Genomic DNA, 12,887 nt, shown 5'->3' on the forward strand with positions numbered 1-12,887 from the left:
ACTAGTGCTTATTCACTAACATAAATTATAGATAACTGTAAAAGCCTCAGTCAACTGATTTGCTCTAAAAACACGAACCTCGCTGTCTAAATATAAGCTTCTGATAATCCTAGTTAATAACTCTCCAAAAAAAAAAAAAAAAAGAGAACTTGTACAAAGAGAACAGTGAGTGACACATGTACACTTAAGCTGAGTGTTGTGTTAACTGTTATTAGTAAGTGCTGTAAATCATCAAAATGAAAAACCTTTCTAATGTCCTTGCTCTGCATTGATGCTTTTCTGGCGTAGTTAAATCCAAGAGAAATATTTTGACCCACGTGAAAATTTCAGAAGGCAGGAAAGACAAGAGGAAGAATCGTGGGGGCGTTGACAGATACTTACCTACGCCTCTGTATGCAGGTTGGTTAAGGTGTTGTAGCCAGACCTGTGTTACAAAAACTGCTGAGTTCTGAGAGAAGCTTTGCTAAGCCCTCTTCTGAGGGAAGCTTCCATATAAAAAGCATCCAGGCAAAGAAATGCAAGCTGTGAATAACTGTGATTGTTGTAGAATGGATCTTGGGTGAAAGCTGGTCATATTGTCGTGTGGTAAGAGATGGTTTTGTTCTTAGTTTTTTCTTTTCTCTTTATTTTGCGTTGGTTAGAAGGGGAGGAAGATGTTCCTCCTAAATCAAGGAACATTGCAGAGAAATGAGGAAACAGAGGGAAGACAGGGTGCAGATGCTTTAGATTACTGCTTTTGTGAATTTGAGTGTCCCTTTTGCCCCAGATGCATGTGTATGTTTCGACTACTTGCTCTGCTAATGTTTGTCAGGGGGTTCCAAAGATCACAGGAGAGGGGAGCATCCAATCTTTTTGTCACCTTAGTAAGGTGATAGAAATTCTTGGGTACATCTTGACATAACACTTAGTGATACGCTATTGTTTTAAGCTGTGTTCTCGGCCGGAATCTGTAATGATATGATTTCCTTCGGCAATGGCAAAATGCATAGTGTGAAAGCTGATGCGCTTGTTGTATTTGTACAGCAGCTATGTAGAAAAATGTCTTTTCTGTAGTTTGATCTGATTTGGGGGCTAAGAGCCACTGGCTTTCGAATCCCACCCCAATGTCAGAAAGAAGGACCATTCTCACCAGTGGAAGGTTGAAAGAACAGAGGTTTAGTGTGCTGGATTTAAAGCTCTGTGCTTTGGTGAGTACTCAGGAAAACCAGAAATTAAGTGCACTTGAGAAGATGCAACTTTATATTTTGTTTGGAGACTTACCTAAATGTTTATCTTCTGTGAGATGCTTGGAAAGCCATAATTCTCACAGACATGCAACAGGAAAGGTTTGCCAGCTCCTAATGGCAGTAGACAAAGAAAATGAAAGTTATATTTTGCTGCCACTGGAAAGGAGTGTTCCTGTTCCCTTCCCTTCCTGCACACCCTCTGCTGCCATTAGCTTTGTGCCAGCCAAGCTGCTTGTCAAACCTAAGTTTAATAAACTTAACAGAAAAATAACCCAGCAAAAACAGTGAGCTAATTAAGAGAACATAGAAGTTTTTATTTATTTTATTTTGCAAACTCAACTCATTAAGGACCATGCAAGTTGCAGAAAGAGGGGATGAAGGGAATGCCAGAAAGTGGCTAGGAGGAAGTGGAAGAAGAAAGCAGGGCAAGAGATGATGAAGAGTGGGATGCCTGTCCTGTTCTTGGCAGTAATAAGCTATTAAATCATCCCAACTGTTGTGTAACTTCATTCTAAGTCTTCAGGTTAGATAATAAAAGCCTAAAATAACAGAAGGAAATAATTATTTAGGCTGTTTCCCAAATTTACAGAACTCTGGTTTGCGTAGTATGAGAAATGTGAACGGACTGTGGAGGAAAAAAAAAAAAGAAGAAAAAACAACACAGAGGACAGAATCAGTAGTGTGTAAGGGTGAATTTCTTTGTTTTGTGGGAGAAAAGGTAGTGAGGAAGCGTATATGCAAAATTACAGACTTGAATTATTCTCTGAATTTTCAGTTGACATCCCTGGGCAGCCTTCTTATGCATCTCTTGCCCTAGCCATGCATCTATGGACCTGCCCTACTTCTGCATATGGCTAATGGGTCTGTGTACTGTATGGTGCAGCAGAGTTCTTTACTTCACTTTGTGTCTAATTAACATTTCATTTAGACTGGGAGGCAGTCTGTTTAGTTATCAAAGTTCCTGCTTCAAAGCTATAGGTTTAACTATTACAGGGTAGAACAGGATTTCAAGTGATCAAGGGAGATGGTAGAACTGCAGTTTCATAAATATTTCATGGTTTGTAACAAAGTTTGATTTTAAGCTGGAATACTTTCTTCAGGGACAGGGAGAAAAATCCTTGCCTAAATGGGTAAGGTGCAAAGTACCTGTTTTTCTCCTAGCACTTTTTATCTTTAATGTCAGCAAAGCTGTCCTGGTTGGACAAACATGAACTCTGAGTCTTGAGGAGCCTTTTCAGAGTTTTCAGGAAACCCAAAAATGCTGAACTGCCTATATTTTATTTATATTTAATTTTATTTAATTTTATTTAATTTTATTTGGCAAGAGTTAAAGTGGGATGGCATCGATTCCTCTGTGCTTCTTCTGAAGTATGTATCTGTTTTGGCTTTCAAAAGCCTGAATTGCTGTTGCCAAGATTCTTCACTTTCTGGCAAAATTACAATGGCAAATGGCTTCCTTTACAAGGTGTAATATTTAGACTAACAGCTTTGCAATTAAGAATGGCAAAGAGAATTATATTCCCCTTTTTTATAAGACCAGATTTTTTAGTATGGAATCGTGGGTGTATTTGGACTTGACTGAAGTGCTTTTGATTGATGATTTATATTTTGAACAGTGCTTTTCATTTTAGTGTGCAACACTCACTTGAAATTTTAACTAGAACAATGCGTTGTTTTTGAAGCCGTATTCAAAGTATTACTCTAGCTAGGCAGCTGCTCTGTATCATAGACTTGCAAATGTGTTTTGGGTGCTTACGTTTTAACAAAATGTGTGTGCACGTGCCACCTTGTGCAAGGGAAATGGGAAGAAATTAGGAAACTTGCAAGTATTCTTAAATGTTATTTAATACTAATCTCAGTAGGCCATCAGATGTCAGTGATAATGTCATTGAATCCTTTGCCGTTGCAGAGCAATGACATTCTGGAGTATTTGATGAGGTAATTTTGGAATATCAGGCAAAAGAGATTTTTGGAAATGGAAGTTGCCCAAGTACCGGTTTTCAGCCTGGGAAAATGAGAGACTGAGTGCAGGGAGGGACCACGAGAGCTGGGAAAGAAGCAGGCAGGTGTTTGGAGTGATGGAGAGATAAATTTTGAGAAACCTGTTCAGATGCTGTTGGGTTGCCCATGGAAACATAGAAGGTGTGGGGAGACACCTTTAATCTACATTTGCCGTGCAGTATGCTTATTAAATATATACCTAGCAGAGCTGCACGGTGCTGTTACTTGTGCAGGAAATCACCAACAGTAAGTGAAAGTCGGGCTTTTGGGTGTATTTGTTTGCCAGCTAGCACTAAGGAAACTTTAGGTCCTTCTTGACCAAATTGATACTGGGGGGCTCCTCTGTCTTGTAAATTGGCAGTTTCTATGGAAATCACCACCAAAAGAGGGAAGGTCAATTAGAAATCCTTCCATGTACTGATTGCTAAAGTGACATTGAAGCCTGGTGGCAAATGCGCACGTCTTCCCTCCTGAGCAGCTATGTGGGTCATCTTGATCTCTTCATGTAGAGAAGTGCAACTGGGCCTTTGTTAGATTGCAAGTCTCAATAGCAGAAAATGTGCTGGTGTGCCTTGTGCTGCTGTTAGCCAAATCTTGTTTCCATTGTAGCTGTGGCAGTAGGAGTAGCCTAATAAGAAGGCGAATGAGTCTAAGTCCTTATGCCTTGCATTGGTATTGGGGCTTATTAGATGCCTTCATGTGTTTCTGAAGTATGGCTTCAGGACTTGAGTCTTTAGAGAAAGCAAAAACCTCTCCTAACTGGCATGAAGCCCTGAGGACCTGGAAGCAGAGAGGAAGGAGCTGGGATCTTGTAGATTGCGTTCTTTGTGTGGATTAACAAAACATAGCCTCTTTTCCCTGCCTCTCAGGAGATTGAACTTAATGTTGACCTAGGTGGTTCTGAAGGTGACTTAGAGATGAGTAATGCATGAATTTGGTTTTAAGATTTTGTTTTAATTTCTCATCAAAACATAGCATTTCCAGTGCAGACTAAAGCTATGGTGTGGGGAGAAATGGTGACACAGTATCTGAGAGAGTGAAAGATGCACAAGAGAGGGAAAGATTGTTAACCTTTAGGTTACACCTGAGGACTTGGAGAAAGACTAGGTAGGTAAAAATGTAAGGCAGTACTGAAGCTTTTTTCCCTCTCTTTTTTCCACAGTGGTTCTGTTGAAGAAAGCAGAATGCGACAGGGGAAAAAAAAAACAAACACTAAATTACTCAGGACTTGAAAGAGAATAGCATCCAGTAGATTTGTTAAGCTACCTTTCATAAAAGAACCTAACTTCTGGTTTTCAAGAGCTCTGGAGCTTGTCTTGCAACTCTGCCAGGTTGAATTTTTTTTTTTCCTTACCCTCCTCCTGTTCCTAACAATCACTTGCAGATTAGTTGTTTGTGGTGGTGGTGGTGTTGTTGTTTTTTTAATTATTTTTCTCTTGAATTTAAAGACTCTGACAGATGGCACAAGTAGAATCTGGAAACCTTCCTGGGTTGGCAGTGACCATACTGTTGCCATCTCCCTGTTGTGTGGCAGTAGGTGTGTGGGCTCTGTGCTTCCAGAGGTGCCATTCCCTTTGCTGAGGGTATGTAAGGAACAAGTGATAGATCAGAAAGCATAGCCTGGTGACAAGCGTAATTTCCAGTTAATAGGTAACTTAATCTACTGGTTTGCCAAGTAATTTCAGTGCAAGTAGAAGCAACTCATTGAGACCAGCATTAATCTCCAGGATACTTTCCTGTGTAAATATCAATGTTTGTTTAGATTATGCGAGTTGGTTTAATACTTTTGAGAGACTGAGATGTCATGCCTCACAACAGACTGTTCTTTAGACTTGTGGATATCATACTGAAAGCAAATCTTCTTTCAACCTTTGAAATTGGGTTTATCCTGACTGTACATTGTTCAGGGCTACTATCCATGGAAGACCTCCTTGGCCATTGAAAGCGTGTGAAGTCATTTGGTTTTCAATGTGCCCAAATTGTCTGGGTTTATGCTGCATAACTGTTGTTCTACATGAACTGCTGTCCACGAATGTACTGAGTTTTGTGACAGTAATTGACTGCAAAGCTGGTTTTCTACTTAAAAGCCCGTGGAATTTCCCTCCACCATCTACTGCATCTAAAGGGCAGAAAACTGGCACTTGAATATCTTTCTTCCTTTTTGCGGTGTTTCATGTGCATGGGAGAGCGTGTGAATCTGTGTACAGGCTAAAAATCATGTTTAAAGACAATAGGAAAGAAAAGTTGATTATTTTTTAATCCTCTTATCAACTGACATGTGAATTGATACAGAGTTCTGTTCCTATAAAATATCACATATTAGTGTTGTGCTACAGTAAAGCCTTATATCTCAAAGGTGAGCAAAGGCTTTCTGTATTATTAGGGCAAGGCTCCTTTGATAAACTGCTTTTAGACAGACAAAAGAGATGCGATCTTAAATCAGTGTTAATGTATGACTGACAAGGAGTGATATCATCTAAAGATTATTGCTTTCCTCTGTTTCTGCGGTGTTAACAAGTGAGTACTGAAGAATGTAGCAGTGAAGCAAATAGGTCTTGATAAATTATGCAGTCTTGACTAGAGCTATTGTTTGAGGTAATTGATGATCTTCCACTGCTGTAATGGAGCTGTAGCATAAACTGCAGCACACCCTAGAGCAGACAAATTGGTTTGGTATTGTTTAGGAACGTATTTAATCTCTCTTGCTGTAAGTGAATCACAGTGGCTTTTGCTGAAACATCAAGATAAAGGCCATCATTTTGATACTTAGTTCAAAAAACCCTACAGTTGAATTTACAGCAGTCCTGATTTCCTGTTCTCTAAATATTGAAGTAAACAATAAATGTAAAATTATTGCAATGCAAGGCTGAAATCTGTTCCTATATCCCTTTAGGCAAAGTTTCTTCAATCTTTGTGGGTTCGGAGGCTAGTAATACAATTTTCTGTTCTTACTGTATTGAGAACAGTTGATCTAGTGGCTTGCCTAATTTCACTTTAGAGGTACGTAGAAAACTGTACTCCCAAAGTTAAAAGATTTTTAAAATTTTTTTTTTGTATGTTTTTGTTTTTATGATCAGCCAAGATTTAAAGGGTTTTTGTGAATCTCTGTTTTCCAGAACGTAGTAGAAGAATGGGAAATCTCGCTCTGAAAATGAAATCTTCAGTTCTCTTTTAAGAGGTGTGGAGTGGGAGCTAGGGAGCTGTAGACCACTGTGTTTAGAGGCTTCTATGATGAAGGATCCTAGCAACAAGTTGGCCTCATCTCTACAGAATTACATGGTTGAGGTAGTCTCTCCCCTTCCCCCCTCCACCCCCCAAAAAACAAACAAACAAACAAAAAAAAAAAAACAAAAAAAAAAAACCACCAAACAAATGAATTCAGTATGATTTTAGTCTTAAACTTAAGTAAATGGTATGGACAAAGTATCTTGAATAAACAACTTGATTTATCCATATTGAATTTCTTGCTATTGCCAGAAACTGGTTTCTGCCAAGGCAATAGGCTATAAGTATTGACCCCAGAAAGTTAGTGCCTCAGGAAAACCTCAGAAGCACAGTAGCTTCTTCCTGGAAAGAAGCTCCCCAAGGTGCATCTGCCTTTCTAAAGGGCAGGGAGGCTGCCATATCTTAGCTAAATCTATCCTGGAGCTAGGTAGAATAGAGCTGCCTCAGTGAGGGAATGGTTTCCTTGGGCCATAGGCTGCACCTCCTCTTGGAGCTGTTTTCCCAAGGTCTTTTTACCTTTGTTCATGACTTCACTGTCACATAAATCTCCCCAAGAGCTTTGGTTTGGTAATAGTTCATGTCTACTGGAGTGCCGTGAACTTAGTCTGTTGTTCTGAGAACGTAGTTGATAACTGTAGTAGTGAACTAGGCAAGAGAGTGTTTGTGGTAGAAGCAAAAGTTCTGTATCTGCTTTGCAGTCTCCTCTCTTGCTTCCACCCATCCATTCTTTCATCTGCTCAGAAGTGAAGTAGCTTGGCTGGCATTGCAGGGATATCTTACACTGGATGCAACTGGTTGGGAGAAACACTGGGAATAGCAAATACTGTTTAACATATATGCTTTTGTTTAGCTTTTTTCCTTTCTTCACATGCAGTGGCCTTATTTATTTTAGTACTGTTTTTTTTTAATTAGTTTTTTATTTCTATAGCCAGATGCACCTTTAAATTATGTAGAATTCAAATTGTTTCTGAGAGTAGAGGTGTTGCTTAAAAGAAATACTGCTTAGCTTACCAAGTTCCTGTTAATAATCACTTGGAGAAGGAAATGCAAGACTCGAATGCAAATTTGCTTGGGAAACATGACTGATGAACAACATGAGAATGAAGCTGCGGGGGAAAAGACATGCTGGAGAGGGTAAAGGGGAGAGGTTGTATAGCTAGATATTGAAGGCTATTGAAGGTGGTTGTTGCATTGACTACCAGATTTCAAACTTATTTTCTTCTTTTTTCCTACAATTGAGAATGTAGCATTGGCTGGTAAGTGCCAGACTCTGGGGGGCTTGGGTCTGTGTGAGATGAATGGCTTTCTCTGTTGCCTGTATCATGAAAATAGAGGATCCACCCAGCCTGGGAACAGCATTGTAGGCTCTTTTTCCTATGAGGAAATATCAATCTGAATATGTATTCTAGGCTACAGACAGCAAACTTGCAGATTTGCTACTTCAAGTTGATGCAAATCCTTGTCACCTCATCTTGCTCTTCTCGGTCTTCCCCCCTCCAACTGTTTTCAATAATAAGTTGATGTGATATCTTCAGTATGGTTTCTGACAGTTTGTTTGTACTCTGCAGGTCCTGTGAAGCACTAGATGTAATTTGAAGAAAATTTGAAGGAACAAATGGCTTTAGCTGGCTGCCCAGACTCCTTTTTACATCTTCCTTATCGGATAGTAAGTTACGAAATCGCATGTGCATGTCAGCTTGTAGCATCATATTGCTATGTGCCAGTGATTGATTGTGCATTCAAACTTTTCATCGAACTGCTAATAGCTGTCTGGCAGTTCTCTGGGTTTTGCTAAGATTTAGTAGCAGAGCCTCTGTTACTATCCTGTATTTTAGTCCTGTTGAAAAAATTGGGTCACTAACACATAATAATTTGGGTCACTGGTTAAGACTTGATACTTGTCCTCAAAACAGTCAGTTCATATTTGAAAGAAAGCACTTGGTCTTCACTATTCTATCTCCTCTGCTCCTCCCTTCTCTCCCCTCCCTCATCCCCCTCAAAAAAAAAAAAAAAAAAAAAAAAAAAAAAAAAGACGAGCTGCAGTACTGGTGAAATGTCTTGCACCAAAAAGGATTCATTTGCTTAATGCTGCATTTGTAGAAACAATGTTAGAGATTTTTGTACTTGGTCATGTCTTAAGTTTGTGCTGTATTTAAGCAGCCAATATGGCATATTACAAAGAATATTAGATTTAAAATGAACAAACAAACAAAAAAATCTTAATTTAAAGGTCCTAGGCAAAAATGCATGCAAGTTCTCATGTTTGGTTTTTTTTTTTTTTTTGTATGTTTTCTCCAGGCAGTTGTTGTTGGTATAATGCATGATTTGTAATTTTTATGGAACTGCAAATCTGTTATTTCAGGCATGACCTGTTTTTTGCCCTTTTTTCTCTTGTTATCATACAGTACTTACTACCCTAAGGATTTAGTTATGAATTTGGGCCCTGCAGATACATAAATGATTAAACAGAATATACTATAATATAGAAACTTTTTTCTCTTTTCCCAAGAGAAACATTACTAATAGTAATTACTAGTCATGCTGCATATCTGAGGAAAAAAAAATCCTCAACGGGGTACTCATCTGTTTCATAATGTGCCAGCTAACAATTTTTTTCCCAACAGGAAACTTCAAATTTATTAACTAATTACTATTAGTCGCTTATACTAATGTTGGTATATGCTGAGTTGCCAGCTGAATGTACCTGAAGACTTCTCCTGATAGCATGAGAAATATAACAATTCCTTTATAACCGCTAGAATGCAGTTCAAGAAATCAGGTGTTCTGCAAATCTGTTGTTATATATTTAGGTGTAATTTTAAAAGGCTTCATGAATAGATGGACTTCATAAATGTGATGCTCTTTGAAATTATGCTACCAATTCATCTGGAGCATCACTTGAGTCCTGATTCTAGGCTGAGGGAAATGTGACACTTGTAAGCAGTGTAGGTAGTTGTTTTTGAGCTGTGGATGTTAAACTTTGTCATGCAAACAGAATGTTTAGTACCCCTGTTCAACAGCCTTGAGGTACATCATAGGGCTGTTGGTTCATGACAAATAAGAATGTGAATTTCCCTTGCTTTTCCAAACGCTGTAGATAATCAGCTTTAGTCTAGGGCAGTCTAGAGACTGGAATTCTCTAAGTATAAGGCAGTGGGAATGTGACTCCCTGTTAGTATTTTTGATCATAGCTTATTTTGTGTTAGCTATTCTGAGTGCTTGTAACAGGTTTAAAGATGAGCTTTGGAGGCCTATTGACAACTATTGTGCCTTCTGTCAGAAGTTAAGTTAGCATGAAAAAAAATGGACATCTGTTTTTCCACCCCTACTAAATCTGACTTAAAAGCTTTCATCAACTTATCTTTCAGTTTTGGCTACTGTGCCGGTTTTGTGTTGGTAAAAGGCTGAAAGAAGGTTAAAGTAAATATGCTTTAGATTAGAGTGTGAGGAGTATTCTATTTTTTTGGAGTACGTTTTTTGACTTCCGAATGGAGGCCTGTATGAAACACTTCTCCAGAGTCTCTGAGGCTGGAATCTTAGAGCAGCAACTTCAATATTTAGAATAAATTGACACGTTCGAGTTTGGGACTATATTTAAAACATAAGGCAAACGAACTGAGAGCCTAGCTAGGTGAATATGCACTACAGAATGCCCTTTAGGATGGCCTGTTGCTGAGCTACCTCTACCCTCTTATTTTTGGGGAGAGAGAAAAGATATGCATCTTTTAACTTCTGTATTGGGCTCTTCATTTGCAGTATTTCTTGCTTTTAGAACCTTTGAGGTCTTCTTTAAGAGCTTATTTTATTTATTTATTCATTCATTCATTTATTTTAGTTTTCTCAGGAGTTAGCACATAAAACAGTTTTACTGTGTGTATTCTCCTAGAAACAATCTCTAGCTTTGTGGAAAAAATCAATACTACCTTTTAGTGGCTTTCAGGAGCCCTTTCCAAATTCTCTAACTCTTCAATAAAAATCCGGCAGTGAGAATTGGCAGTGTTTGTCTTCTGTTCCTGGAAATTCAGAACATAGTCCCAGAATTTCTCAGAAAAAAATGGGATGATTTACTGTGTTTCCGTTCTTTTGCAATCTGTAGTCACAACAGTATTTATGTGCAGTGACTTGAACTCTTGGGGAAGATTTAGTTCTTTAACCCTTTGACGCATTAGTTGTACAAGTCTTAGTGACATAAATAGCAAAATGATGTTTTTCTTAGCTTCTAAAGATAAAATTCTAGGCATGTGGGAATTAGGTGTTCTGTTCATCTATTTTCTCCCTTCTGTTTATTTTCTCATAACCGTGATGCTGGAATGACTTTCTGAATAATTAAGCTTCATAGAGTTTGGTTTTTGAGAGCTGGATTTTTACTAGAGAAAAAGCTTGTTCACATCGTACTCTACGGCTAGCTTTCCATAAAATATTCTGCAAGCATGTGATCACAAAATGGAGAAGACATTTATAGCCTGGTGCATTTCAGGGTTGGTCCTGTTGACCAGGTGAGATGGCATAGTATTGCACGTTATACTTGAGAAGTTTTGTGCCCTTCAAGATCAGGGAAATAAACACTTACTAGAAGTAAGCAGAGTCTAGCTAGAACTGTAGTTGTGAAGAAAATTGATTGCTGTTAATACAACAGAACTAGTTAGACTTTGCCTTGAGCTGGGTGTACAATGAAGTACAAGTTTTCTGGTTTTAATATGGCAATTTTGATTCTTGTTTTCTGTAAAATCATACACTGAATTGAAAGGCATCTTTGGAGATTATACGATCAAAGTCTGCGGCATCTTGAGGTTATATCTGTTTTGCAAGGCTGCTTCATCTCTGTGAATTGTGAGGTTTGGGGGTTATTTGCTTTGATTGTTTGAAGAGGGAATCCGTTTTAGCAGAAAGAAAGATAATCATATAATCATAGAATGGCTTGGTTTGGAAGGGACCTCAAGGATTATCAAGTTCCCCTGCCACAGGCGGGTTTACCAGCCGCTAGATCACATACTAGATCAGATTGCCCAGGGCCCCATCCAACCTGCCCTCAAACATCTCCAGTGATGGGGCATCCATGGCCTCTCTCAGCAACCTGTTCCAGCACCTCACCACTCTCTCAGTAAAAAAAACTTCCCCCTGACACCTGATCTGGATCTCCCTTCCTTTAGTTTAAAACCTTCCCCTTTTGTCCTGTCACTATCTACCTGTGTAAAGAGTTGATTTCTCTCGTTCATATACTGCCTTTAAATATTGGAAGGCCACAATGAGTTCTCCCCACAGTCTTCATAGGAGAGGTGCTCCGGCCCTTGAATCATCTTCATGGCCCTTCTCTGGACCCTCTCCAGAAGCTTCGCATCTTTCCTGTTTTGGGGGCCCCAGACTTAGACATGGTACTCCAGCTGGGGCCTCATGAGGGCGAAGAAGAGAGGGACAATCGCCTCCCTGTCCCTGCTGGCCACCCCTTTTCTGAGGGAGTCCAGGATACCGTTGTCCTTCTGCACTGCAAGCGTGCACTGCTGGCTCATGTTTAACATATGAGCCAGGACCCCTAAGTCTTTCTCAGCATGGCTACTCTCAAGGAGTTCTTCCAGTTTGTATACATGTCTGGGGTTACCACTCGTTACTGGCCTCCACTTGGACATAGAGCCATTGACCACAACCCTTGGCTGTGACCTTCCAACCAATTCCTTATCCACTAATTAGTCCATCCTTTAAATTCATATGTGTCCAATTTAGAGATAAGGACGTGGTGAGGGATGACACCAAAGGCCTTGCAGAACTCCAGGTAGATGACATCAGTTGCTTTTCCTTTGTCCATTGATGCTGTCGCTTCATCATAGGAGGCTGCTGAATTGGTCAGGCATGACCTGTCTTCAGTGAAGGCATGCTGACAGTCTTGGGTCACCGTTCATCCCTCATGTGCTTTAGTATGTCTTCCAGGCTGATCCATTGCATGATCTTCTCAGGCACAGAGGTAAAGCTCACCAGCTTGTAGTTCGCTGGGTCCTCCTTCCTCCCTTTCATGTTAATGCGTGTGATGTTTCCCTTTTCCAGTCCCCAGGGACTTGGTCTGACTGCTGTGACTTTTCAAATATGATGGAGAGTGTCTCAGCAACCACATCAGCCAGGTCCCTTAGGACCATGGAATGCGTGTCATCTAGCCTCTTGGACTTTAACCATTCAGTCTCTTGAGTTGGTCTCACGCTTGCTCTTGCCCTTACATTGTGTGTGGGGGAGAGGGGGGTGGTTTGCTTCCTCAGTTCCCACCTAGAGGTTCAGGGATGTGATGTTCAGCATTGTGAGAAGCCTGGCTGCCAGTGAAGACTGAGGAAAGAACTCATTTAGTACCTCAGCCTTCTCTATATCTGTTGTCGCCAGTTCTTTCCCATTTAGCAGAGGACACGTGCTCTCTTTGGCTTATCTCTTCTGACATATGTATGTGTAGCATTCCTT

At 39.8% G+C, this 12,887-nt stretch overlaps 1 protein-coding gene across 1 annotated transcript in view; it reads left to right on the forward strand.

Moving 5' to 3' along the window:
• Nucleotides 1-8,049: 8,049 nt before the first annotated feature.
• GRB10 (growth factor receptor bound protein 10) overlaps nucleotides 8,050-12,887 on the forward strand; it is a gene marked incomplete at its 3' end in the record, with an annotated part of 100,933 nt that continues 96,095 nt past the window's right edge. The window contains exon 1 of the mRNA XM_079533402.1: nucleotides 8,050-8,118. Coding sequence (XP_079389528.1) covers nucleotides 8,068-8,118 — 51 coding nt within the window. The 5' untranslated portion in view covers nucleotides 8,050-8,067. The remainder of the gene's footprint in view (nucleotides 8,119-12,887) is intronic.

The sequence above is a fragment of the Tetrao urogallus genome (assembly GCF_951394365.1).
Source record: "Tetrao urogallus genome assembly, chromosome: 3".
Lineage (NCBI taxonomy): Eukaryota > Metazoa > Chordata > Aves > Galliformes > Phasianidae > Tetrao > Tetrao urogallus.